Source organism: Motacilla alba, chromosome 13 (genome assembly GCF_015832195.1).
Source record: "Motacilla alba alba isolate MOTALB_02 chromosome 13, Motacilla_alba_V1.0_pri, whole genome shotgun sequence".
NCBI lineage: Eukaryota > Metazoa > Chordata > Aves > Passeriformes > Motacillidae > Motacilla > Motacilla alba.
In genome coordinates this window covers 9,183,408-9,206,841 of record NC_052028.1, presented here as the reverse complement: position 1 = coordinate 9,206,841, position 23,434 = coordinate 9,183,408, and the positions used below count along the sequence as shown (strand labels likewise).

The window sequence follows — 23,434 nt, the reverse complement described above, 5'->3', positions numbered from 1 at the left end:
GGGAGGAGAATGCATTTGCTTTTGTAGCATCCAGGTCTGCAGTTTGTACTGTGCCTAATAGTAATTAGTTTCATTTTAAGCATGTATTGTGTTCTGTTCCAGAATTTGCAAGTGTTGTGAAATACCAGTGTAACAATACTCAGGACAGAGAGCAGCCCCCCGTGAAACAGGGAAATGCAAGTAGTGAAATTGGGAAGTTAGTAGGGTGTCTAAGAGATGACCAGGGTCTCTGAAAGTGAAGGATGAGGAAAACTGAAATCTGAGTCCTGAATCCTGAAAACTTCATTCAGGATGAGGTTTCTGTGGAGACTTCTGACACTTTTTGGTTGTGTTTGAGTAGGAAATGTCTTGAGAACAGCTTTTCCTGTGGTCTTATCTCAAGCTTAAATATGAAGATGTACAACCGGTTTGCTTCTCTCCTTTAAAAATATTTAACCGAACTTTTAAAAACCTCAGCTGAAGAAAAGCAGTTTTGGTCCAAGTGCTGAGAACAGGCGTAGACCAGTTTTCACTACCCATATCCCAGCTCTAACTATTACCAAGAAGTTTTTCAAGTGATCTAAATGAAAACTGCCTTGGTGATAAAATTTAAAGAAAATCTCTTAACTTTTAGGGTTTCCCACTCAACACTTCTTCTTTAATAATGACTGAAAAAAAGAAAAATAATCATCATAACTATGTCTTTTAAATCATATTGATGTGCTCATGGTGTAGTCAGATTTCTGAGGCATCCATGCCTTTTTTGCTATCAAACACTTGTCCATACATGAACAGATCACATACTGACATTGCATTCCTAATTAAATTTCTTTTCCTAATTATACAGCTCTCACACCTTTTTCTGGTTTGTTTTATATCTGTTCTTAAAGCAGTACATGTGGGTTTGCATTTTTGTTTGGAATTATTCAAAAGCACAGAAAAAGTCATTTGTGCAGATGGAGTTTCTCTTCATATTAATTCAGTATGTGGTAGTTGAAAGATGCCTTCCAAACCATATAATATTGAAAAACTTGGTATTTTTCTTCATTTTTAAAAAAATAGAACTTTTCATGTTCTGTAGTTCTGTAGAGTGAGTCTTGCAGTTGCCTGCTGCCTGAGTGGTAGTGATGTAATTATTCTCTAGGGGGGAAATGCCTTGAGTAAATACATGAAACGAATGGAATAGACATTATGCAACTTCCATCATTTTTGTGAGGCCTCATTTTTGTAAAACATTTTTGTTTTGGTCTTCTGGCTGGATAAATACAAGCTGAGTGAAACCTGATGTCATGGAAGCTCTTAACTTTCTTTTGCCTCAACAATTCTAAGCAAAGCTTTCTCTCTTGACCCTGCTCAGTTGCTGGAGTTGATTTTTAAATGTCTCTTTTCTCTTACTGTGGGAAGATTGCTTTTAATGAAACAGAACTTCTCATGACTCAAACCTTTGAACCTGGTAGAATGACACTTCCAAAGTGATGGGTTGACATAAGAGTTCAAGTCCAGTCTCAATTACTTTTTCCCACCTACACATTTTTCCAGGTAAATCCACAGTTACTCTTCTGAAAATTTAAATCAGCCCCCTTACAGAGAGATATAGGCTTTTCTCTAATTTAAAATTTATTTTAAAAATGGGCAAAACACCATTTAAATCTCTCTAATTAAACCAGCATTAAACAGATGTGAAAGCAGTGCTGTCTACAAGAAAAATCCAGGCAAGCAGTCTGAATCCTGTCTGCATCCAGAAAGTCTTCATTTCCAGCATTTCTAAGTGCTCTGATCTGTTGGATTTGGGTTAGGTTTGTCTCTTGTCAGTTCTAAATCAAAAAGTCGTTGCCTGTATTGGCCTCAGTTTGAATAGCTCCTAATCCTCTGTTTTTAGATAGAGGAGCCCCCCTCCTAGCAGACTTGTGCACGTAGCTGAGTTTGGCAGTGCTCGGTGCTGTGGGTCTCTCTGCACGTACAAGCAATACTTGATTGTCGCTGGAGTGCTGAGGAGAAGGCCAGAGGAGAAATTCCACCCTCCGTGGCCTCCTCCTCTCTCCCTCTCCCAAGCTCCTCTTTTGTGGTCCTCAACACCAGTGCAAAGCGTTCCCTTCCTGAAGAGGAAGTGGGGTACCTCAACTTCCCTAAAGGACCATTAGAAAACTGTAATTTCAAAATGAGTTTCCTGTCCAAGGAAGAGGGCTTAGCACTTACAAGAACAGTTCTCCACTGTACGAGGCAGACATTTTAGTTTTATGAGGAACAAATAAAACATTCCTGTGTGCTTTACAGGCATAACACTTTCTTAGAGTCTTTAGTTCCAGAATGGCCTGTCTGCATAGCTCTGCTGATCAGTCACAGAGAGCAACACGGCCTGACTGTTCAGCAGGGCCCGGTGCCGGAAAGCAGCAGAGGTGGGGGAGCAGAGGCAAACCAAAAAGCAGCAAAGCCTTCCCTTGCTTTTCAGCTGGGATTAGGTCTGAGGTACAAACAGTTGCATTCCTGGTGTGAAGAGGTGGAGGTGGTGGCATTACTCGGTGACAGAGCCTTGCTGAGGTCAGAGGGGATGCCTGGGGTGCACCCAGCATTTCACCGTGTCCTCTGCAAGGTGATGCAGGGCTTTGCCACCACAGGCTGCAGGCTGCAAAACCTCACATGTCTGAGCTGGGCTTGCCAGAAGTATGTGAATGGGATTATGCCAACTTAATTCAGTTCTTTGGAGGTGTGGAAAGCATGGGCAGGTTGACCTTACCCTGCTAATCCAGCTTTAAAAATAAATTAAAGCAGTTGTTGTCAGCATGAAATGTTGAGTTACTTTGGGGTTTAGACTTAATATTCTGCCTCATGCTATAATAAAGTTAATTGTGTGCTTTGAAAAAAACAAAAATGGTGAAAACACACCAAAATCCTCAATGAAGTTTAACTGTGGAATATCTAGAAGCAGCTAAAAGTTTTCCAATAAGCATCATAGCTTACTTGTTATGGGACTTGGGATGAAAAATAATTGGTGAATCATGTTAAATTCAGTCTAATGAGAAGCTGTGCTGTATAGTATTACTGAAGATTTACTGTGTCCTATAGTAAAGGCATGTGGTCACATGAACTTGGATTTTAGTATTTTTTGTTTCCAGGTTAATGCCTTAATTCAGTTCTCTTTGTCTCTAAATCAAGCTTGTGGGAGAGCTCTCATGGTGTAGTCAGTTCTTAAATGTGAAATCAAGCTCATACATACAGCTTAATGTTATGTGTAATAGACGTAAAAATAGACATTTCCCTTTTTTTCCCTCTTTTTTCTCCACACGTTACCAGATATGCAAAAGGAAATCTACCAAGTGCAATAGTGAAACACAGATTGTAGAGAGGGAGATGAAAGGTTAGGTGTAATGGAGACAGCAGTAGCACATAATTGCTGAGTCTGATAAACATGTTATGTCATTTTTTTTAATTATTCCCTAGACTTTATTGTAATTAATTGCATTCTTGCCCGAGGTTTGTTGAGCTGCAGATAAATCAGTTAGCAGGTAATGCTCTAGTCTTTCTCTTCAAAGATCCTTGCACAGGGAGCAAGTTAATCTTTCCTAATTCAATAAAAGCCATTAAATGCCTAGCTGTTAAACATTATTTTGTCAGTGCTGGAAATATCTTCTGAGGAATAATTTATGAGGAGCAAACAAACATGATTCATCAATTATTTTTTCTGGTTAAAAACTTCTTCTCAGATAGAGAAAAAAATCTTTAAGTGAGTGTAGCAGCAGAATTTGTATTTTTCGTGTCCTAACTTGGATGTGTGCTTACATGGCTCCCTAATGCTAAAAATGAGTCATTGAGAACAGTAATACTTTTCCAGTAATAAAAAAGTAGAAGTGATACAAGCCAGAACTCACATTTGACAGATTTGAGAAAAGGACCTATAGAATTTGTGTATCTGCTGTACTCTGTCCTCCGATAGGAGGAGGGTCCTAAGAGATGAGCACACAGTAGCCTTGAGAGGAACACAGAAAAGTGAGGAATCTAGGGAAACTGCTTCAAAAGAATAAAAAAATAATAAAAATAATTCTAGTTTAAAGCACAGGACTTAAGTGTGTATTTGTTCTTCAGTGATTAGACATGTAAAAACAATATGGTAATTTTAGAGTTAGATGTCTATTGCAGGTAGGTACAGTAGTTAGGAGTAACATGATGTAACTCCCATACCTTTTTACATGGATGCTAAATAACACTTTTCTTAATGACCACATTGTAATTAAAGGAGCTTACTTTTTCCCCAGCGGAAATTCTGGAATTGGCTGGAAATGCTGCAAGGGACAACAAGAAGGGTCGAGTCACTCCTAGACACATCCTGTTGGCTGTAGCAAACGATGAAGAATTAAATCAGGTAAGAAAAACCTCTGCCATGTGAAGGCCAGGATTTCCTTTAGGGCTTCTTAAATTGTCTTTTCATATAGCTGACTTGTAACTCAAGACCTCTGCTTATTGAGCAGCATACCAGGAAACACTCACTAGCACGCTGGCTGTGTAGCTGACTACAGCACTCAGCTTAATTATGTATTTCAGCACTCCTAAAATGTGTAAAATGCAATGGAGATGTAAAATGATGTTTGCTAACACTATTACAACCACTTCTGTTGGACTGGGGTGTTGTCATAAATTCTTCAAGGACACAGAGAAAATCCTGCAGATGCTGGTTTTTGTTTGTTTTTAGTTTCTCCCTTAGACAGCTGAGGACTCAGTGGGACCTATCCTGTTCTCACTGAAGTCTGTCCTTGTGACCACAGAAGAACTCTAAACTCTTGCAAGTCTGTCCTTTGCAGACTTAAAGATGCCTTTAACCTGGCCATAAAAAATTTGGCATTATTATTACAGTGCTGTGGTATCAGCCAGAGGCAGTGGCTGGGATTAATGTACCTTTGTGTGAGGTGTTGTAAAAACCCCTCTGAAAAGATACTTTTTCCAAATCTGTGTATCATGATGGAGCAGGAAAAAATAATATTCCCCCAAGCAACCTCCTTCTGGTTTTGTCTGAAATTTGGTAATACTTTCCATTCATTATCCCTTTGTAAGCTTGGAGCCTCACTGAGTTGAGACTGGGGAGCAGTAAATATGAATCAGAAGGTGGGAGTACCTGGGGGACTTTGATGTCACCGTCTGTATCCTCCTGAATAGTGAATTAGTCCCAGTTAGATGTATAAAAATAAGTTAAAGTGGTTTTAAATACAGAACATGATATTTCACCTCTGTTTTTAAAGGCTTGAATAAACTGCACACTTTTGAATACTGATCTTCAGCTGCATATTTTTTTGAAGACAGTTATAGAGATTTGTATAAATGTTGCCCTCCATTTTGAAGTTGCTTTTTCTATGAAAGAAACCCTTTTAATAATACAATTGCAGGAAAATGCAGCACTTGGGACATATACTGGGTTCTTCACAGTGTGGTACCTGCTGTAGTCTCACACCCTGGACTTTGGGGTCCCATTTTTCTCTCACAGGCTGCCCTGCTGGGCCCTCAGGTGTGTGCCAGGGGCTGTCTTGTTTTTCCTTATTGGGTAACAGCCTTCATGGCATGGATTCAGAAAAACAGAGAAACAGATCTCAGGTGAGCCCTGGAGATGCTGATCATAATAAACACGTGTGCAAGAAGAACACATGTTCCCTTTACAGTTAAAATCAAGTATGTGGTCAGCTCCATTGCATACATTTCTCATCACTTCTTCAAGGATAATGGTGGAGAGACTCAAGGCAGTATACAAAATTTGCAGTAAATCCTATTTTCTATTTATCAGTGAGTAAATACTGGAATTTGTCACATACAACTTTTTTTTTTTCATTTTGATTAGCTATTGAAAGGGGTCACCATAGCCAGTGGTGGAGTGTTACCCAATATTCACCCAGAGCTGCTGGCGAAGAAGCGAGGATCAAAAGGAAAACTGGAAGCCATCATCACTCCACCTCCAGCAAAGAAGGCAAAGTCTCCATCACAGAAAAAAACTGTATCAAAGAAAACAGGCGGCAAGAAAGGAGCAAGGAAATCCAAGGTAGAGTAATGTGTTTATTTTAAACCCAAAGCTTGCCAGCAGTAGCTGCAGGGAGCTTCACACTGGGTCAGCTCTCGTTTGCATGCGTTGTTACCAGTGGTGATTTCAGCCACAGTGTGAGCAGGGGAGGACGAGCTCTGCCCTGCCCCTGGTGCATCTGGAGCCTGAACACCCTCAGAGGGGCCCAGGTCTGCTGCACAGACAGATGGACCATAAATACTCTGTAAGAAACATTCTGAGGTGGGCAGAGGGTGTGCCCAGAGACAAGAGGAAGGTGTCTGGGGGCTGTACTGGTGGCACCTTACAGGTTTCAGTTTGTAGGAGTAGGAAATCTTTCTAGTGTGTACATGTGTAGCCAAGGATGTTTTTTTCTTTTGCAAAGCAACTACAGTTAAGCAATAAGTTTGGCAAGCAGGAAGAAAAGTACAGGAATTTCACATGAAATGGACAAGGAATGTGAAAGTTCCCTCTGGGTCAAGCAAAGCTTCTTTATTTATCCTGTCTCTGTTTACTAGGTCTCTCTTCTGATTGTTTCACTCTTTTGGTTTTTTGAGCTGTTGAATTTAGTTTTCTCCCTCGGAACGCTTAGTAGTTGACATTTCAAATGCAGTGCTTCCAATAACCATGGAATAATTCCCCTAAATCTGGAATTTTTTTGCCCTGCTTGATTACAAAAGCAGGAAGTCTGTTGTGGGGTTCTGTTTTTCTTCCACACAATAAACTGTATTGTCTGCTTTAATATATTGGTATTTGGCTAACAGTAAACTCCTAGGGAATTGAAATAAGACCCATGAAAATCTAATTTTCAAAACACTTGTGTAAAGTAAAGCATGGTTACAGCTTCTAAAAGCACAATGTACCCTTTGCAATGTACCCCACAATGCATCAAAGTCATTTTAGTTGTTTGGCCTGAGACTTAGTTTATATACTTTGGAAAGGGACAATAGGAGAACAGTGGCTTGCTCAGTGTTCCAGGTGTCCTTTTTTTTGCTTCAACACAGATATTGCTGAGGCTCCAAATATTTATATGAAATTGTAAGTAATAATTTTACTGAAAATGTGAAATTGGCACCAATTGAGTTTATAACCACAGCCTTTGTGAATTGATTTCTTTTTCAAAATGTTCTAATCTTCCTTTTTGTTCAGTAAACCAATTAATTCCTGAAACCTGTTATTTCACTGCAGTAATAAAGTTGAAAAAACAAATGATGGTTGAGGGGAACTCCTCTCTTCTCCAGCAGTTTCACTGTAGATGAAAGTAGGTGAGGATGGAAAATTGTTCAGCCCATTTCCTGCAAGCAGGCAGATAGAAAGTACTGCTTCTAAGGACAGCCACATTACAAAGGAGAATTTCTAAAAATAAGTCTGTGAAATCTGGGAGCACCTCCCTTCACAGATAAAATTTATTCTCTGACAAGTCAGTTTCTAGCTTTCAATGAGTGTCTGCCCACACACAGAGATCTGTAATCTTTGTCCACACAAGCTATTAGAAAGCTGTTATAAGTTTGGGGCTGTTTAAATGTTTTCCCGCAACATTTAAGAAACTGTCATCTCAACTGTGTGCTGTTGTGGGCAAGAGGAGGTGCCTGTAGATCTGCAGACGTTGAGGTCGTTTTTCCTATTGATCCCTTCAGCTGTTATCAGGCACTTTGGTTGGACTACAGGATAAAATCCAACACCACTGTTTGTACAGGCATTTTATTGCCTGCTAAGCATTTAGTGCATGTCATATATCTTGGTGTCATTAAACTGTTTTTCTCAGAGCCTTGAGTTAACTAATTAACTATATTTCTGGAAGAAGAAGCAGGGAGAAGTGAGCAAATCTGCCAGTGCTGACAGTACAACAGAGGGAACTCCTGCAGATGGTTTCACAGTCCTGTCCACCAAAAGCCTGTTTCTTGGCCAGAAGGTATGATCCTGCATTTTTATAAATTAATACCTATTTTTCTGTGCTGCTTAGGGAACAGCCCCCTCCTACTACCCCCTTTGCCACAAAACATCTAGGTACAATGGACATTTCCCCACTGAGCAATCGAGATGTGTGATATCAGTTTTTCTCATCAAAGAAATTCTCTGAAACAACTTCTAGAGCATTTTAAAAAGTACATGAATAAGTCTTCATGTGACTACATCATTAAATACTTAATTAGAAGGAAAGCCTGTGTGCTTGTAATTTGTCTCTTTCATAAACAGCATAATTGTTACAGATAAGCATCTGCCAAAGAGATTATTCTAAGCATAAAATGCATTTTTTCCAACAGTCAGCCCACTTCATTGCTGATGTAAATGATTTACAGGTTTTTATCAAAACCTATTTTAGACATTTGTTCATAATAATGTTTTTATGCTGTGTTCTGCTTTGTGATTTACAGAAGTTAATGTTGTGTAATAATGAATGATGCTTTTATGAAAAGCTAGAGATCAACAATTCTTTTTTTCCCTGTGAATATGATTTGGGATGTGGGTTGGTTTAATACAAATACATATCTGCTTAAAGAGGATCCATTTAAAGAGATGAGTCATTAAATTAATTTGGTCTTTTATCCTGAAACCTGCCTTTAATTTGTGATGCAAAATTTTCTGAAGTAAAACTGCATCTTTCTGCTATCATTCAATAATCAGATCATTGTGTTGTAAGCCATAAAAGATGAGCCATTGTCCATTGTGGAATGTAACTCCTCTGACTCATTTTTATTTCATACTGAGGTTGTTCTCCATTTATCCTCCAGTTTGTTTGCCAAGTGACATGCATGAGAGTAACATTTTTTTCAATACTTCTGATTTTCCACATTTAATCTTACAGCTACAGCTAGGTGGCTGGTTTGGTAGGGTTGGTTTTTATTTTGCTCCTGTTAGGGGGGTGGTTTTTCAAAAACATTTTGATGACTAAATCAGAACCCAAAATTTATAGTCTACATTACTGTTTCAAGAAAGCAAGTAATGTCAGACTTCTGGAGCTGATTGTGAGCTCATTTTATTTACCACAGGAAACCTATAATAATACCTAGTGTTGTGTTCCAGCAAGACTGACCCAGCAAATCAGTGGGGCTTTGCTGTTGGGCTCAGTGGAAGAAAATCATGAACTGCAGGACTGCTTTAAGCTGTGGTGGCAAAGCCAGTGTCCGTTGTACAGCCTCCCAGTGAGTCCTAATACCGGGGAATGGACTTTTTGGCTTTCTCATTCATTGAGTCCAGCCCCCTGAGAAAATTACTGGTGTAACACATCCATCCCTGCACTGGGTCCTTGTCAGTAAGCCCTGCACATGAGAAGGACCAGTTGTTAGCATTTTGTTGTAACACATAATGAAAAGAGAAATTAAAAGAAAATGAAAACCTGTTTGTCTCCTGTGAAGGAACACTCCAAATCAAAGAGATCATGTTCTGAGAGTTAGAGAAGGCATTTGAATAATTGCTGCTAAGATCAATCAATCAATCAGGATCTTTCAAACCTTCTGTGACATTCTTGAACACCTTTCTAGCACATCTGTTTGGTTTGCAAAACCATTATCTGCCAGATCAGAAAATCCTTTGCTAAATGCAGAGAAGGAGGAAAACAATCTTGGTTTTGATATCACACCATTCATAAGTGTTTAATGGAAAAATATTTTTCTTGGCTCCATGTTTATGGAAGGGAAGGAACTTATTTGCAAGAGCAGCTCTTCATCCTTCTAATAACCCTAAATTTAATTTGATGCAAAAACTACAAATGAGAATGTTGCAAACCTGGGTATTGTTCAGTTTTTAAAATTACAGTTATTGTATTAAATGTTTAGGTAACTGCTAACATTCAGCTGGAAATTCTTAGAGGTCATGAAATGGCAAAGAATCCTTCAGTTATACCTGTAGAAGTTTATTATTGCCACATTAATTATTAAAATCTAGTTAATATGTAAATGATTGCACATCCACGAGTGACATCCCAGTGGAAATGTGGCATTGAGCACATTACCTACTTTGTTTTTCCTGAGAGTATTACAAAGTAGAGGCAGACTTGCAGGATCTCAAGCCTAAGCTTTAAGGTTTGGACTTTCCAAGAGACCTCAGCTTTTGGTCTCCACTAGGCATCTTCACTTTTCAGTATGAAACTCATACCAGAAAAAGCTCCAAGACTTTTAAGGTAATTTTGTCCAAAATTAGAAATGCCAGGCTTGGCATAAATAATCATGGATGTGCTAAGTGCCATCTGCATTTTATCTAACTAACATTTAATTGAAATGTTACCTCAAGTTATGTCCATTCTTTGTTGCACATGTATATGCAAGTTGTGTCTATTTATTTTTTTAAAGTGGCCCTTTAGGGGATCACTTCTGCCTAATACATGCTTCATACTATTGGGTAGTGAAATTGAGCAATTACTCATTGGTGGATTTCATTCTGCAGGAAAAATTCTGATTAATTTTTTATTTGTTTTTGGCAATTGGATAGCTAACAGTGCATTGAGCAGTAAATGCAGAATTTAGTAAAATAATACTTAGCTGCTAACACATGCTATCAGTCATGGGCAGCTTTTTAAGCATTTTCTTGTTGCTAAATTGAAACTTTAATTACCAGCTGTCTGTTATGTAAATCCCATATATGAGTAGGCTCAGGGATAGATTTAAGGTCCAAAACAAAAACAGTCTGCAGCAATAGATCTGGGGTAAAAACTTGTAGAGCACAGAATTAGGAATCAAAAAATCACTTACAGAATGAGCAAAATATGTTTAGGAACATACTATAATCTCCACAAAACAGTCGTGGTGTGTGCATGTGTTATGCTGTTGGTTTTTTTAATTTAAAAATTCATTAAGTTTTTTTAACATTTTGGTTTGATTTGATTTGACTGTTTTTTTAAACAGCAGTTGCTTGTAGTCAAACTCAAGACTCAAACTCAGTATGAATAACTCACCACGTGTGAAGTATTAAAGGATTCCAAGCTATTTGGAAAGGAAGCTTTCTTAGATTTTTTTACAAATTCCCAAACAGACACGTACTTAAAACAGGCCTGAATTACATTCATTTTCAGTCAAAGTCACCCTAGTTTGAGGTAACATAGTTTACTCAAGAAACATATGCAAATTATATGAAATTGCAGGCTTTTAAAAAGAGAAAGAAGGTCAATTCATAGAATCGAATGAAATGGAAATACTTTTTTCAGAAAATTTTAATATAGGGATGATGACCTCCTTAAATGTCCCATTCACTTTTATGGGTTTCATGGACTGGCTCATATTCCCTGTTAATAAATTAACATACACAAAGAAATTATTTGAAGAGTTAATTTTAAGAACATGGCCTACAACAAACAAGAGATAAAATTCTGATATGGATGATATAAAGTGCCATGCCTGAAGATTTTATGCTTTGTAGGCTGAGGGCTTTGGATTAAAAGGAAAGCCTGGCCTAACTGCAGCTGGTTGCAGGAATTGCATAAATGAATGAGAGCTTTCTCCTTCATGGTTGCTTTCTGTATCACCCAAACAGCTACTGGAAAAATAATTTTAAATACATATTGTAAACTCAGGCATTGGATATGCTGTCACTAATGTATTTCCCAAAATGAAAAAGTCTGGAAAAGCTTTTGCACTTTTAAAGTTTTGTCAGGAGTAAACATGGCTCCTGTGAAATCAGACTTCTAACAGAAGCCATGAAGCAGTGTCAAACCTGCTCAAACCCTTGTTAGAAACTTCCCATACCTGCAGTTTTGACCTTTGCCAAGTTTAGCATTCCCATTAGGTTGCTTCACATTGTAGAGTTGGTTTTGTGTTGTGGGTCACATCCCGTGAGGAGACCCCTGAACTGTCTCTTAAGAACACAAAGTGCAGATGTGAGGCCAGGCTCTAGATCTCTGTGCTGCCTCCTGCAGTTCCCTGTGTGCCTCAGGAGAGAGGAGAAATCTTCCTGGTTTAGAACAGGAAAGAAATTGAAAGACACGATTGAAATATATGGGGGTACTTAGAGGAGTAAATGAGCATTAATGGGTGGATTTAAAAATCTCTGCTTTCATAAGGGACAAAAGGAAGTAAAGCAAACAAAATAAAAACTAGAAGCAATAAGCACATAATATCATGTGCCTGCTTACAGTACCTCACCAGACATTCCCAAAGGCTGCAGAACTGTAATGAGGACTGAAGTGCTGTAATACAGAACATGGTGACCACTGATAAGGACAGAAAAAAAAACACGTCCCCTTGTTGGGATGGAGAAATTGCTGGAGACAAGTGTCTGCTTTCTCAGAGATAGGCTCATGTTTGCTGGCTTAAAGAAGGAGCAGCAGCATCTTTGATCCTGTTTCAGTGCAGAATAGTCCCAGCACATCCCTGTAATTGATGCTTAAGGGATGCTTAGGTTGTCCTTCATCTCCATACGTGGGGAAGAAACAAATACCCTCATTTAATGGCAAAATTAGAATCACAGAATAGTTTGGAAGGGACCTTAAAGCTCATCTCAGTCCACCCCCCGCCATGGCCAGGGACACCTTCCACCAGACCAGGCTGCTCCAAGCCCCATGCAGCCTGGCCTTGAACACTTCTGGGGATGGAGCAGCCACAGCTCCTCTGGGCAACCTGTGCCAGGGCCCCACCACCCTCACAGGGAAGAATTTCTTCCTAATATCTAATTTTAACCTCCCCTCCTTCAGTTTAAGGCCATTCCCTTTGTCCTGTCACTCCATGCCCTCATGAAAAGTCCCTATCCAGATTTCTTGTAAGCCCTCTTTACATACTGGATAATAATAAGAATCCCAAATAGTGATCAGTGTAAAACCAAAATAGAGCTTACTAGTTGGTACATTCATGTTCTCCCACTATGAACAATGTTTGAGTCTTGTGTTTGAATTTTTTTGGCTAATATCCCTTGATGACCTGCCTTTTATTTTGCATATTTGTTTGCAGTGATGCTATCTCCATCTGTGTTGCAAAGCTCACTTTTCTGCAGCTTCTCTGTGATTTCCCAGCTGTCCTGTTATTTCCCACCTCATGCTTTTCTTTTCAGCTGAACCTTATTCACAGTGAAATCAGTAATTTAGCCGGCTTCGAGGTGGAGGCCATTATCAATCCTACCAATGCTGACATTGACCTTAAAGATGACCTAGGTAAATGGGGCATGGGTTGACACAACTAACGGTCACATGGAAATTATGGAACCCAGAATTTACTCCCTAGGGCTTCATACCTTTAATCAGAGCAGAAATTCAAATCTTGCAGGTCCTGCTTTGTTGAAGAACTATATTCAAAACACTTTTTGACCAATTCTGAACACTTGAAGCTATTGCTAGTCTTCAAGCTGATTTCAGTTCAAAAATTTTAAATTCTTTTCCATAATGATCATATGTGACTGTTAGCTATTTTGGGGGGTTTCTTATTTGGATACTTTGAGGACTACAATACTTTTTTTGTCAGGTTTTTCTCAAAATAAGCAGTTTCTCCATTCTACTTGCAATCTCAGGGGTTTTATTTCAATACTTAGAGTAGGCTTAAAATTTTGGAAAGGGTTTATTAACTTTATTAGCTGTCCCCAAATCTTCCATTTCTTGATCTGATGTTTAATTCAGTCAATAATTTGTTTCCATTATGTTTCAGTTCTTCTCTGTCACTTTTACCTTCAGCTGGAAACAAATACTGATATTATACCAAGAGTGAACTGTCATGGGTGGAGAATCACTTTTGAAGCTTTTCTCTTGATCCAGATTGATAAGAAATGAAAAAATCCTTCTTTAATAGAAGTTTATTCTTCAACAAAACAAAAATTGCCTTTCATGCATTATGTACTGCATTCCCTTCTTATTTGAGTAGACCTGCTGCTGTCTTTTTTTGAAACTTCCTTAATGGAATACAACCCATAATTCTAATACTGCTGCATTTCCTATGGGAATGTAGAGAAGTAAGTACACAAGAAAAAGGTCTAAGAAAGCTAATTTTTATATCAGCCTTTCTTAGAAGTACATATATTTCTGCAAGTGTCTTAGCCATTCCAGCACATATTAAAAAATATGCCTTACTTTTAAACTTTAACAAACAATTATTTGTATTTTTTAAAGCAAATTCTGTACAACCCTGGCTGCAAATACATCATTTCCTTCATGTGAAGGAAACTGGCATTTTTAGAAACAAAATGATAAATGGCTTTACATATGAAGATTAGTGGCTGTCAGCTTATTAATGCTGACAAAATGGAGAAACTAATTATTTTGTTTGTCTTGATGATCCTGAATTTCTCTTTTTTAAACAGATCCCATATTTTAATGTCATGGTCTGTGGGGAACTGGTTGTTCTAGGTTTCTGCAAAGTGAAATGGGGCATTAGCTGATTTTAAAACTTTGGAAATGATCTCATGTGATTGCTCTGACTTGTCATTTTAACATTTATTTGATCATGTCATACTCAATATTCCTTCTCCTGCTCCCTACACCCCTTTCTCTACACACACCTGCACACACAACTCAGCATACTCCTTTGGCGCAAGGTTTGGAGATGTAAAGGTAGGAAAAATGGACGTTGGTACATGTGTAAATGTAGAGCCTGTGCTGGGTCTCTGTCCAACGTGGTTGATATACATCTGTTTACCTGTTGTAGTTGCAAGTTGTACAGGCTGACATTGCCACGATCGACAGTGATGCTGTCGTTCACCCGACAAACTCTGACTTCTACACCGGTGGTGAAGTAGGTAATGGCAAGTTCAGTGCTGCGCAGTTCGTATGTGTGTGCATGGTCGATCAGCAGCCACCAGCTTGTTGTAGCTATGCAGATCTGCATTCATTTCTCACTTCCAGCAGTCCCCACTGATCCTAACAAGAAATGAACAATTACAAACCTAGTGGGCATTTTTGGTTTTTGTTGCCAAATCAGCCTTTCAGAAGTAACCATGGAGTGCACCGCCAAAATTGAAGTGCAGGAACAGTGCGTTAAATGCAGGCATGTGACCAAGGAAAATGAATTACAACACTGTTGGTCTGACACCTTAAGTGCCTGGTTTGAATGTGGTTTGAGTCTTGATCTTTAGATTTAAACCAGTTCCAGTGCACCCTCTCCATGCCGAGTTTCAGATGTTCATATCTGGATTCATGGGCTGGATCTAACCTGTTTGTATTTTCCAAACTCCTAAGATTATCCTTATGGACCGATGACCTCTCCATGCCAAGTTTCAGATGTTCATATCTGGATTCATGGGCTGGATCTAACCTGTTTGTATGTTCCAAACTCTTAAGATTATCCTTACGGACCGATGACCTTCCTAGCCTGGTTTCAGGGTCCTCACACCCACAAGCCCAGGCTAGGGCAGCACATACATCGGTCACCTGAGCTACAAGGATGAGAGAAGGCATGACAGGAAACAGGACAGACTTCTTAATTCAGCCATCTTAACTGTCCCTTGAGTAACTCTTCTCCTAGCCCTTCTCTTACCCCTCTCATACACAGAATTTTGAAGGATTTTATAAAAGGATAGGAGAACTTTGATTGAACTGCCTTGGTAATTTGAGAAGGCAAATCAGAACTTGGGCCGAATCTAGAAGTGGCTGGCACTGCTTAAGAACAAGTCAGCTGATCCCAGCCTCCGTTCTGCATCTCATCTTGACCTCACCATCACTGTGAGAACGAGCTCCCCCCATGCCTGAGGCCTTGTTTTCAGTACTGACTTGGAGGGACACACGTCCTGCACCACCTGTTTTTTCTGAAAGGGCTGCATTCTGAGTAACAAGCAGAGAAATATAGCTCTGGATGACCTGTTGGGGCAGAAGCACTGTGACTTTGCTGGCTAAATAATATGCAGTGTCATAGTAGCCTGTACCTGAAGAATATGCTTCCAAAGTCTGTCAGACCCATTTAGCCAATGTGCCTGTCTCCTACCCTGTGACAAAGAAATGCTTTGCTACTCTGCAAAGAAAATTGTCTCTTGAAGTCGGACTGCTCATTCCTTAGTGTAGGTTCCTGTTGCCTCTGACTGCTGTAAGAAAGAATAGAAGTGCACAAATGCTTAGCTTCCAATGATTAACTTTTACCCATCTAAATTTTTTTTTAATTTTTTGTTGGTTTTTTTTCCCTAACAATTTAAGTGTACTGGGGGCTTATCCTGAGAATTTTAGAGCCTAAATTTCTGCTAACGCTGTTTTCAACACTGATACCAATGCCTGCTTGGAAAGCATGAGATAATGATCTTATTCTCATGGGAGTGACACATATTTATGCTTGTGAGCAAATAAGCTACTAACCTTGAAGCTGTGAAGCAAGGCTTCCCTTAAGAAACTTGCTAGTGTAGTGGAAGATGGTTAAATACAGTCTGTCCTTTGCCACATTAAGCTAATTTACAACATAGATGTCAAGTATGATTTCAATATAAACCCTCACTATTAATCAGAAGAGCATAATTGAGGAGTAAATGCAGAATATTTCACCCATTCGTACCAAATATTACTTTTTCTCTTCTTTGTACCAGGTCTGCAAGAAGAGAGCTCAGTGGAATAAACTGACATGATTGTTCATTGCTTTTAATTATAAATTAATTCCCAGTAGAAGGGAAAAAGCTGATCCTTCTGGATTGAATTAAACCAAACTAGGCTAAATTCCATTAAATGTACAACAGCTTTGCAATGGCAAAGAAATGACCTACTTAATAGAACTTTGCTGTTCCTAGGTTCTGCACAAGGCTTAATTATGTTTCCCCTTGAAACAAGAGAAATTAAGGATTATGACTGTCATGGGTTTTAGGACTGATCAGAGTCCATGGACTCATGGGGAATATAATTGGTATATATATAAAAATATAAATAGGAATGATATGGAAATATATACAAGAAGAATATAACTAGAATGGAAGGCTGTTTCATTGCCTCTCCATCCCTTCTCAGTCAAAGTGATTTTATAAGACCCTGGAGTCAGCCACATCTGCTGGATGGGCTCAGCAAAGGGCACAGGGTGTTGTGCTTTACTCACTGCCTTTGAAGGGCAGAGTGCTTCCAAGCACCTCTGGATCTCCTTTCCCAGCACTCTCCTAAGACACCTTGCTGCTACAAGTAAAGCCATTACTGTCTTTTCTAAGAGATTTGTAAGGTGATCCTCCTACTCAGTTGCACTGGGATAGGCAACTTTAAGTTCAGGAAATCCTTAGAAGTTTGGCTGAAGTATTTATATTTAAAAGCTTAAATGAGCACAAACAGCAAATTACACTCTGACCTACACAGTCTGACCTTGCAATCCAGTTTTTGGCAAACCCTCTTGTGAACTGGTTATGAAAAAGCCAAAGAAAAAGCACAGCTTTTGTAATTGTCTTCAGCTTTTGTACCCCAAAAGCAATAAACTCCCACAAACAAAATAGACTCAGGGTCACAGAGTCAGTTTTTGAATGGAAAACAAATATATTGTTTTCAGCTTTTCAGTTTGGAAGAAATTTAGCAAAACAAAAGCATCTTGCAGTCTTCTTGGTTCCTAGAGCTGCATAACCTGATTTAGTAACTGGAATCTTGGAGGAGGGACTCTGCTTCCTGGAGCATATAGTATGTGCACTTCCATCAGAAATTGCATTTTTTTCTTTCTTCATCAGTGGAAGTAAGGGGTGTCACCAAATAAATGTCTAGATCTTTAGAGGTCCTAGTTCTGAACTTTTGGAAATCAGTTTTCAAAGCAATATCTCGAATCAGAGCCTTTATGATATCACTGCTTTTTATTTATCTGTCTTTATAATTAATATGCACAGTGCAAAATTATGTGGGATGCTTATGTAGTTAGGAAAATGCTTTCTTGGGCTGTTTTTTCTTTCATTAATATTTAAAACTAGAGCTGCAAAATAAGATCTAAACCATTTAGTGATGGACTGCCTTTGTAAAGAGCATACCTTTTGGTTGCCCTGACACACTGCACAGCTCTTCTCCTCCCAGAATAACTTTGTCCAGCTCCTTAGTTGTAGTTAGAGAAGTTCATTGGAGGAATGTGTTCCTTAGAGATTCTCCTTATTTCTGAGGCTCTTCCTCTTGGTTAAAGGTGGCTCAACAAGCTGGGCAGTTACCAAGTAAAGCAGCCCGCTGCACTCACGAGACTGTTTCATTCCTGGGGCCACCTGTTGGGGTCAGGGACCAAGATCAGGTGAGTTTCAAATTCTTATTGTGGCAAATGGCTCTTTAAAACAATTTGTAAGAGAAGAGGGGAAATGAATCCTAGGGGAAGGAATTACAAACCTTCAACCACTGTTGAGCTAGCACATTCTTCTGGAACATTTCACACTAAGAGATGCTCATGAGAAGGAAGGAGGTAGGGATGTCATGTCAGATGTTTCTTGACAGTAAATTCAAGTCTGAGAATGTTAGCAAGGGAATGTGAGGTTTTTGGGTTCTTAGGGTTGTCTTTTTGTTCTTTCTGTTGTTGTTGTTGTTGTTTTTAATGACTAGCTTATTCTCAAGTCCCAAAAGGTTTAGATCTTACTTTGCAGTCCCCAAAAAATGTTTGGGCAGAAAACTCTAGAGTGATGTAACAAAAGCGAATGATGAGTCACATGTCTGCTGAGATCAGAGGAGTAAACTAACGATTCTCTGTTCAGGGAGCACTTTGGAAAAGAAAGGTGGCAAGGAGTTTGTGGAAGCCGTCATTGAGCTCCGCAAAAAGAACGGGCCATTGGACATAGCCGGAGGTGAGTGAGGCTGCGCTTCGGGACCCCCACCCAGAGCCCTGTGGGACTGGGGCTTGGCTCCCACAGCCCAGCTCCCCCTGCAGCACCGCTGGGGCTCTGCTGTCTGCAGGCAGCTCCCAAGGGCTGTGCGTTTGTATTCTCCACAGTTAAACTGCACGCTTTGCATCTTAAGTAACCTTTACCTAAGCACCTGGGAAATGGGCAGTGCTGTAGTGTTACAGTAGAGCCAGGCTGTTCACAGGTACGTGCATGCACACTCAGTGTTGATCATTAAGGGCACAGCTCAGAAAAAAAATTAATGAGATGCTGATTTTTGAGTCCAGCTCTGTTAAACATCTGCTTTGCTGAAATGCCGCTGACTTTCACTGAACTTAAGCATGTGCCTAAAGTTCAGCATCTGCTTGGGTACTTAGTTTAATCAGTGCCAAAATCATCACTGTAAAAGCTTATGACTTTTTGATGCCTAGTTATCAAAATTTATGTAATCTCAGAGAAAAATCTACTATGTGAGTAATAAAGTTTGATAATGGCAATATATAATTTTACACCATCTGTGAAATTGCTGATCCATGTTGTTCATATAGAAGGCTGATTCTGCCATCTGTGTTTATGCTATAAAAATAAATACAGTGTGCACAGTTTTGTAAACGAATCCTAACTACAGCCGAAGGGGAGATGTAAGAATTCAACTCTGACAGGAAAAATTACAACTGTTTACTTCTGGAGCTTAATACTTTGGGGGTTTCTCCCTTGCATTTTAAAAATTTTAATAAGTTTTTCTTGGAATTTTTGTTCTGCGAAAATATGCAGAATCAATTACTCACTTTTTTTCTTTTTACTAACTTCTGTACAAGATTGCTTACCAGCCCAGACCAAACTGCTCCAAATAGGTGGCAAGCTGAAAAGAAAAGTTTATTTTTCTCAGCTGTCAGTGCATCCCTCAGATCTGGGTTGCTTGGCAGTCTTACTCCAGGGCAGCTCTGCAGTCACTGGGATAAACTGGCCGTTAGGGACTTGTTGGAGGACTCTAGAGCTGAACTAATACATCCATTTTTCAATCCTACATATACCCAGGGTTCATATTTCTCAGTTCTATGGACATCCCTTTAATCTGTCCATAACCAGAATGCTTCCCTGGTATGTGACTAGCACAGAATAAGTCCATAGTTGGCTTTATCTTTCTTACTTCCCATTTCAGTGCATTTGCATTTGAAGTAAAGGACAGCTGCTCTTGGTAATGAACGGTTGTCCTCATCAGAATCCTAATGAGTTAATTAATGACTACCCTGGAAAACACTCCCTGAGAAATATTAAAGTTGGTCATGTGTATCAATACAGTATTTTATTCTTTCAGGGTGAGGGTGATATCCACATTTCACATCTGACTAGAGATATATCAGCTGCTTTTAATAGATATTTCTTGGATTTATGATGTATTCTGAATCTGCCAACATTTTAGTTGCACATTATGACAAATTAACATTGCCTAACACTGAGGCTGTTCAACATGTTGGGACTCTGCAAAGCCATAAGAACATAAATGCTTGTGCTTTCATTGTCCTTCAAAATGTTCTGGTTAACCCCTGGTCAGGATCCATATGACAAAGTCTATTTTCTCTTTCCTGCAGCAGCCATGAGATAGTATCCATATGTGATGATCATGTGCCAAGAGTTACCTCTACTATACCTAAATAGCAAAATGCTTCCTAAACATTCCAGAACAGAATAGAGGATTTCTATGAGCATCTCTGTAAACCTGATTTTTAAATTTTTTTTTTAAATTGTTGTTATTTTTATTATAGTTTTGTGAAGACATAAGTTACCATTTTATACCAACACTTTTGTGGGGTATTTTAGGGGCTGACTCTCTGTGAAGGCTCGCTATATGTTCTTGTGAGATTTTAGATGGATGTTTTTCTTCCCTTAGCTTGTGATTAGGGTGGCTTGCTTCCCCCCACCTTTTTTTTAACAAACCAAAGTCACAACTTTTTAGTTGCAACCACAGCCCAGTGAGTTCAGAAATGACAGAGATCCTCCTACCCTGGCTTCTGGCAGGCAGAGCACAGTCTGTTGTTGCTCTGGGATGGGAAGTGGTGAACTCAGAACGTGTTCTCCTGCAGAGAAGGAGGCCTCTCCTCTGGAGAATCCCTGCCTGTCAGCAGTTTGTAGGCAGGGTCTGCTGCATCTTCTTAGTCCCCATGTGTCCATGGTAATATTGTGGTGATAAGATATGATTAGCATGGTAAAAATTCTTTTTCATTTCTTTGTACATACAAGGTCTGGCCTGTTGTTACACAAACAACGTGAATCAAACACTGCAAATCTGTAAATGAATCCTCTACACCCTTCTGTCAAGAATGTGATGAAAGAGAGAAACTAAGCCCAGCATTGTTCAAGTGATCTTGGATGACCTATACACAAAAAAAGCTAAAATAAGGCCAGGCCCAAAGTCTTGAAATGACACAAAATGTCTTCATTATAGTTATTCAGAGACAAAGCTGGAAATAAAGCCAGAATCTTAATTCATCTCTTTTCCTTCCTTCCTTTGGGGTTTGCAGAGCACTAGTAGCTCTGAACTGCTCCAGTTTGGGCTGGGGTATGATCAGAAGCCAGCTGAACTCTCTGCATTTAGCAGGAGTAGCTGAAGATCACTGGAGTGCCTTGTGCCTGTCCAGCATCCTGGCATTTACTGTATCTCTGCAGTAAACCCACCCAAAGCAAGATCATCCCTTGTTGGCTTTGGGTTCTAACAGATACTGCCCTTCTCCTTATCCAGTCCTAAGTATAAATGTGCTTCTTTTGATGTCAGCCACGAATTCTTGCTCTCTCTCAAATAAGCTCAATCCTAGCGATGATTTATAAATTATCACAGCAAAATGCAGCTGGAAATGGAAAACACAAAGTCTCTGTAATCATGTTATATTTTTAGGTTGTGTGATTTGTGATTTATAATCTAAAACATTCTCATGGGCTAAGGGAATGTCTGTTGATTGATTGCTATTTTAATCACATGTACACTCCTTTAATCCTAAAGAGAGGAAGGTAATTATGTTTCATTTTCAATTCTTCCTAGCTGTTGTCAGTGCTGGCCATGGACTGCCTGCAAAATTTGTGATCCACTGTAATAGCCCAGGCTGGGGCTCAGATAAATGTGAGGAGCTGCTGGAGAAGACAGTGAAGAACTGCCTGGCTCTGGCTGATGAAAAGAAGCTGAAATCAATTGCATTTCCTTCCATTGGCAGTGGCAGGTAGGGTTGTCAGGCAAACCTGATGCCAAATAGGTCACATTCTCTAAGTGCCATCTGGTGTTCCAGTCCCTTCCCATGTACAAAACACATTCCTACAATGTGGCTTTTTATTTCCTTGTTTGAATCAGTTCCCTAAAAGAAGAGTTTCTTCTAGGTTTGTTTAGGCAGTGCTTGGAGCCTGCAGTGTTCTCCTGCAGACTAGTTTAGTGTGGGCAGATCTCATAGTGATTGATCCCTGCAAATCTCAAAGCATGTAAATAGGATAAAGAGCATAAAATGAACTTTCAAGGGACTGTTAAAAGACTTCTTGCAGACCATTCATTCATTCATATAAATTGGAGATGTGGAAAAGAACATGAAGAAAAGGGGTCTCTTTTGCCTGATTTTAGTGCATAATGAAGCTTACCTGTCTTGCAATGGCCAGAAGACATGACTTAGTGTTTGTTTAAGCAGCAAACCTAAAGTGCCTTGATTCTCAGGATTTGCAGAGTCACTTCAAGCTTTCATCCAAAATCCATAAGCTGAATTCCATAGAGTTTACATCATGGGACTATTTCATTAAAAAAAAAAAAAAAAAAAAAAAAAAAAAAAAAAAAGACCTTAAAAACCCTTGCCAAGGTCTTTGAAAACCTCAGTCTAAAGTTCAGGTCCTCTGGCTCTGTACAGTGTGTTCAGTGCCTTTGAAAGTCAGATCATGTTCTTAAGAGTCTCAGTTCAGACTGACTGCACCTTTAGTCTGAGGCTCCTGGGTTTGGGGTGCAGAGGGAGGATGGGAACACCTGGCCCTCATTGATGGCTCAGTAGGAAAACCAAGGGCCAAATCTAGGCTGAATTACACAGTTGTGTCTCTTAACCCTGAGCAACTGACCCTCTTGAGTTAGCCACTCAAAGTTTGAAAGAAGTTGGCTGGTGTACAAGAATATTCTTCCCACTGTGCTGTGTTGCAACACTAGATTAATTCTTGCATATTCTGTGGGCTAAGGCAGAAAACAGTGTTGGAGGTTTTGGGTGAATGACAAGAAATAAAAGTTTCATTAGGATGCTAAATTTAAGCAACTTGCATCATAGAAATCTCCAGCTAAGGTTGATTTGCATAGGTGTCATTTGAAGGAGATAACTTGAGCAAACTTTACAGAAGAGTAGAGAAATAAAGCAGGGGGTTCACAGTAACTTATTGGATTAGCTGTCAGGGTCACAGGCTGGTCAGTACAAAGAGCAGCTCTGAATCACTCTCTGGGTGAAACTCTATTCCTCCACAGAATAATGTGGAGAGTGCAGAGTGTCTGTGGAATTGGTTATGTAAAAGTGGGACCGCGTAAAGTATCTTCCACACAGCCCTGTCTGTTCTGGATAGCTCCCAGCAAAGAACCATTCCCAGCCCTTGTTGTGAAGTAGGTGATTGGTACTGGAAGATGCTGAAGCCTTGAACAACCCTCAGGATTCATATTCTGTTCTGAAATTTGGTTACTGACAGGCAGGATCTGGGGCAAGCCCTCCACTTGGCATATACACGTCATTCTTACTTGAGCCAGTTGAAGTGGTGCTTTTAAAAGATGGAGAGGAATCAAAAGGCCTTGAGTAATATATGAGGTTATGT

General features: G+C 39.5%; 1 protein-coding gene across 8 annotated transcripts in view; it reads left to right on the top strand.

Moving 5' to 3' along the window:
• Positions 1-23,434, top strand: part of LOC119706375 (core histone macro-H2A.1) — a 43,001-nt gene that overhangs the window by 16,470 nt on the left and 3,097 nt on the right. For 3 of the 8 annotated variants that reach the window (XM_038149985.1, XM_038149986.1, XM_038149987.1), the window contains 6 exons: positions 4,230-4,336; positions 5,798-5,995; positions 7,794-7,904; positions 12,968-13,067; positions 18,500-18,589; positions 21,663-21,837. In XM_038149985.1, coding sequence (XP_038005913.1) covers positions 4,230-4,336; positions 5,798-5,995; positions 7,794-7,904; positions 12,968-13,067; positions 18,500-18,589; positions 21,663-21,837 — 781 coding nt within the window. Of the gene's footprint in view, positions 1-4,229; positions 4,337-5,797; positions 5,996-7,793; positions 7,905-12,967; positions 13,068-14,547; positions 14,639-18,499; positions 18,590-21,662; positions 21,838-23,434 lie in introns of all 8 variants that reach the window. The other 5 variants (XR_005258514.1, XM_038149991.1, XM_038149988.1 and 2 more) reach the window with 5 other exon arrangements.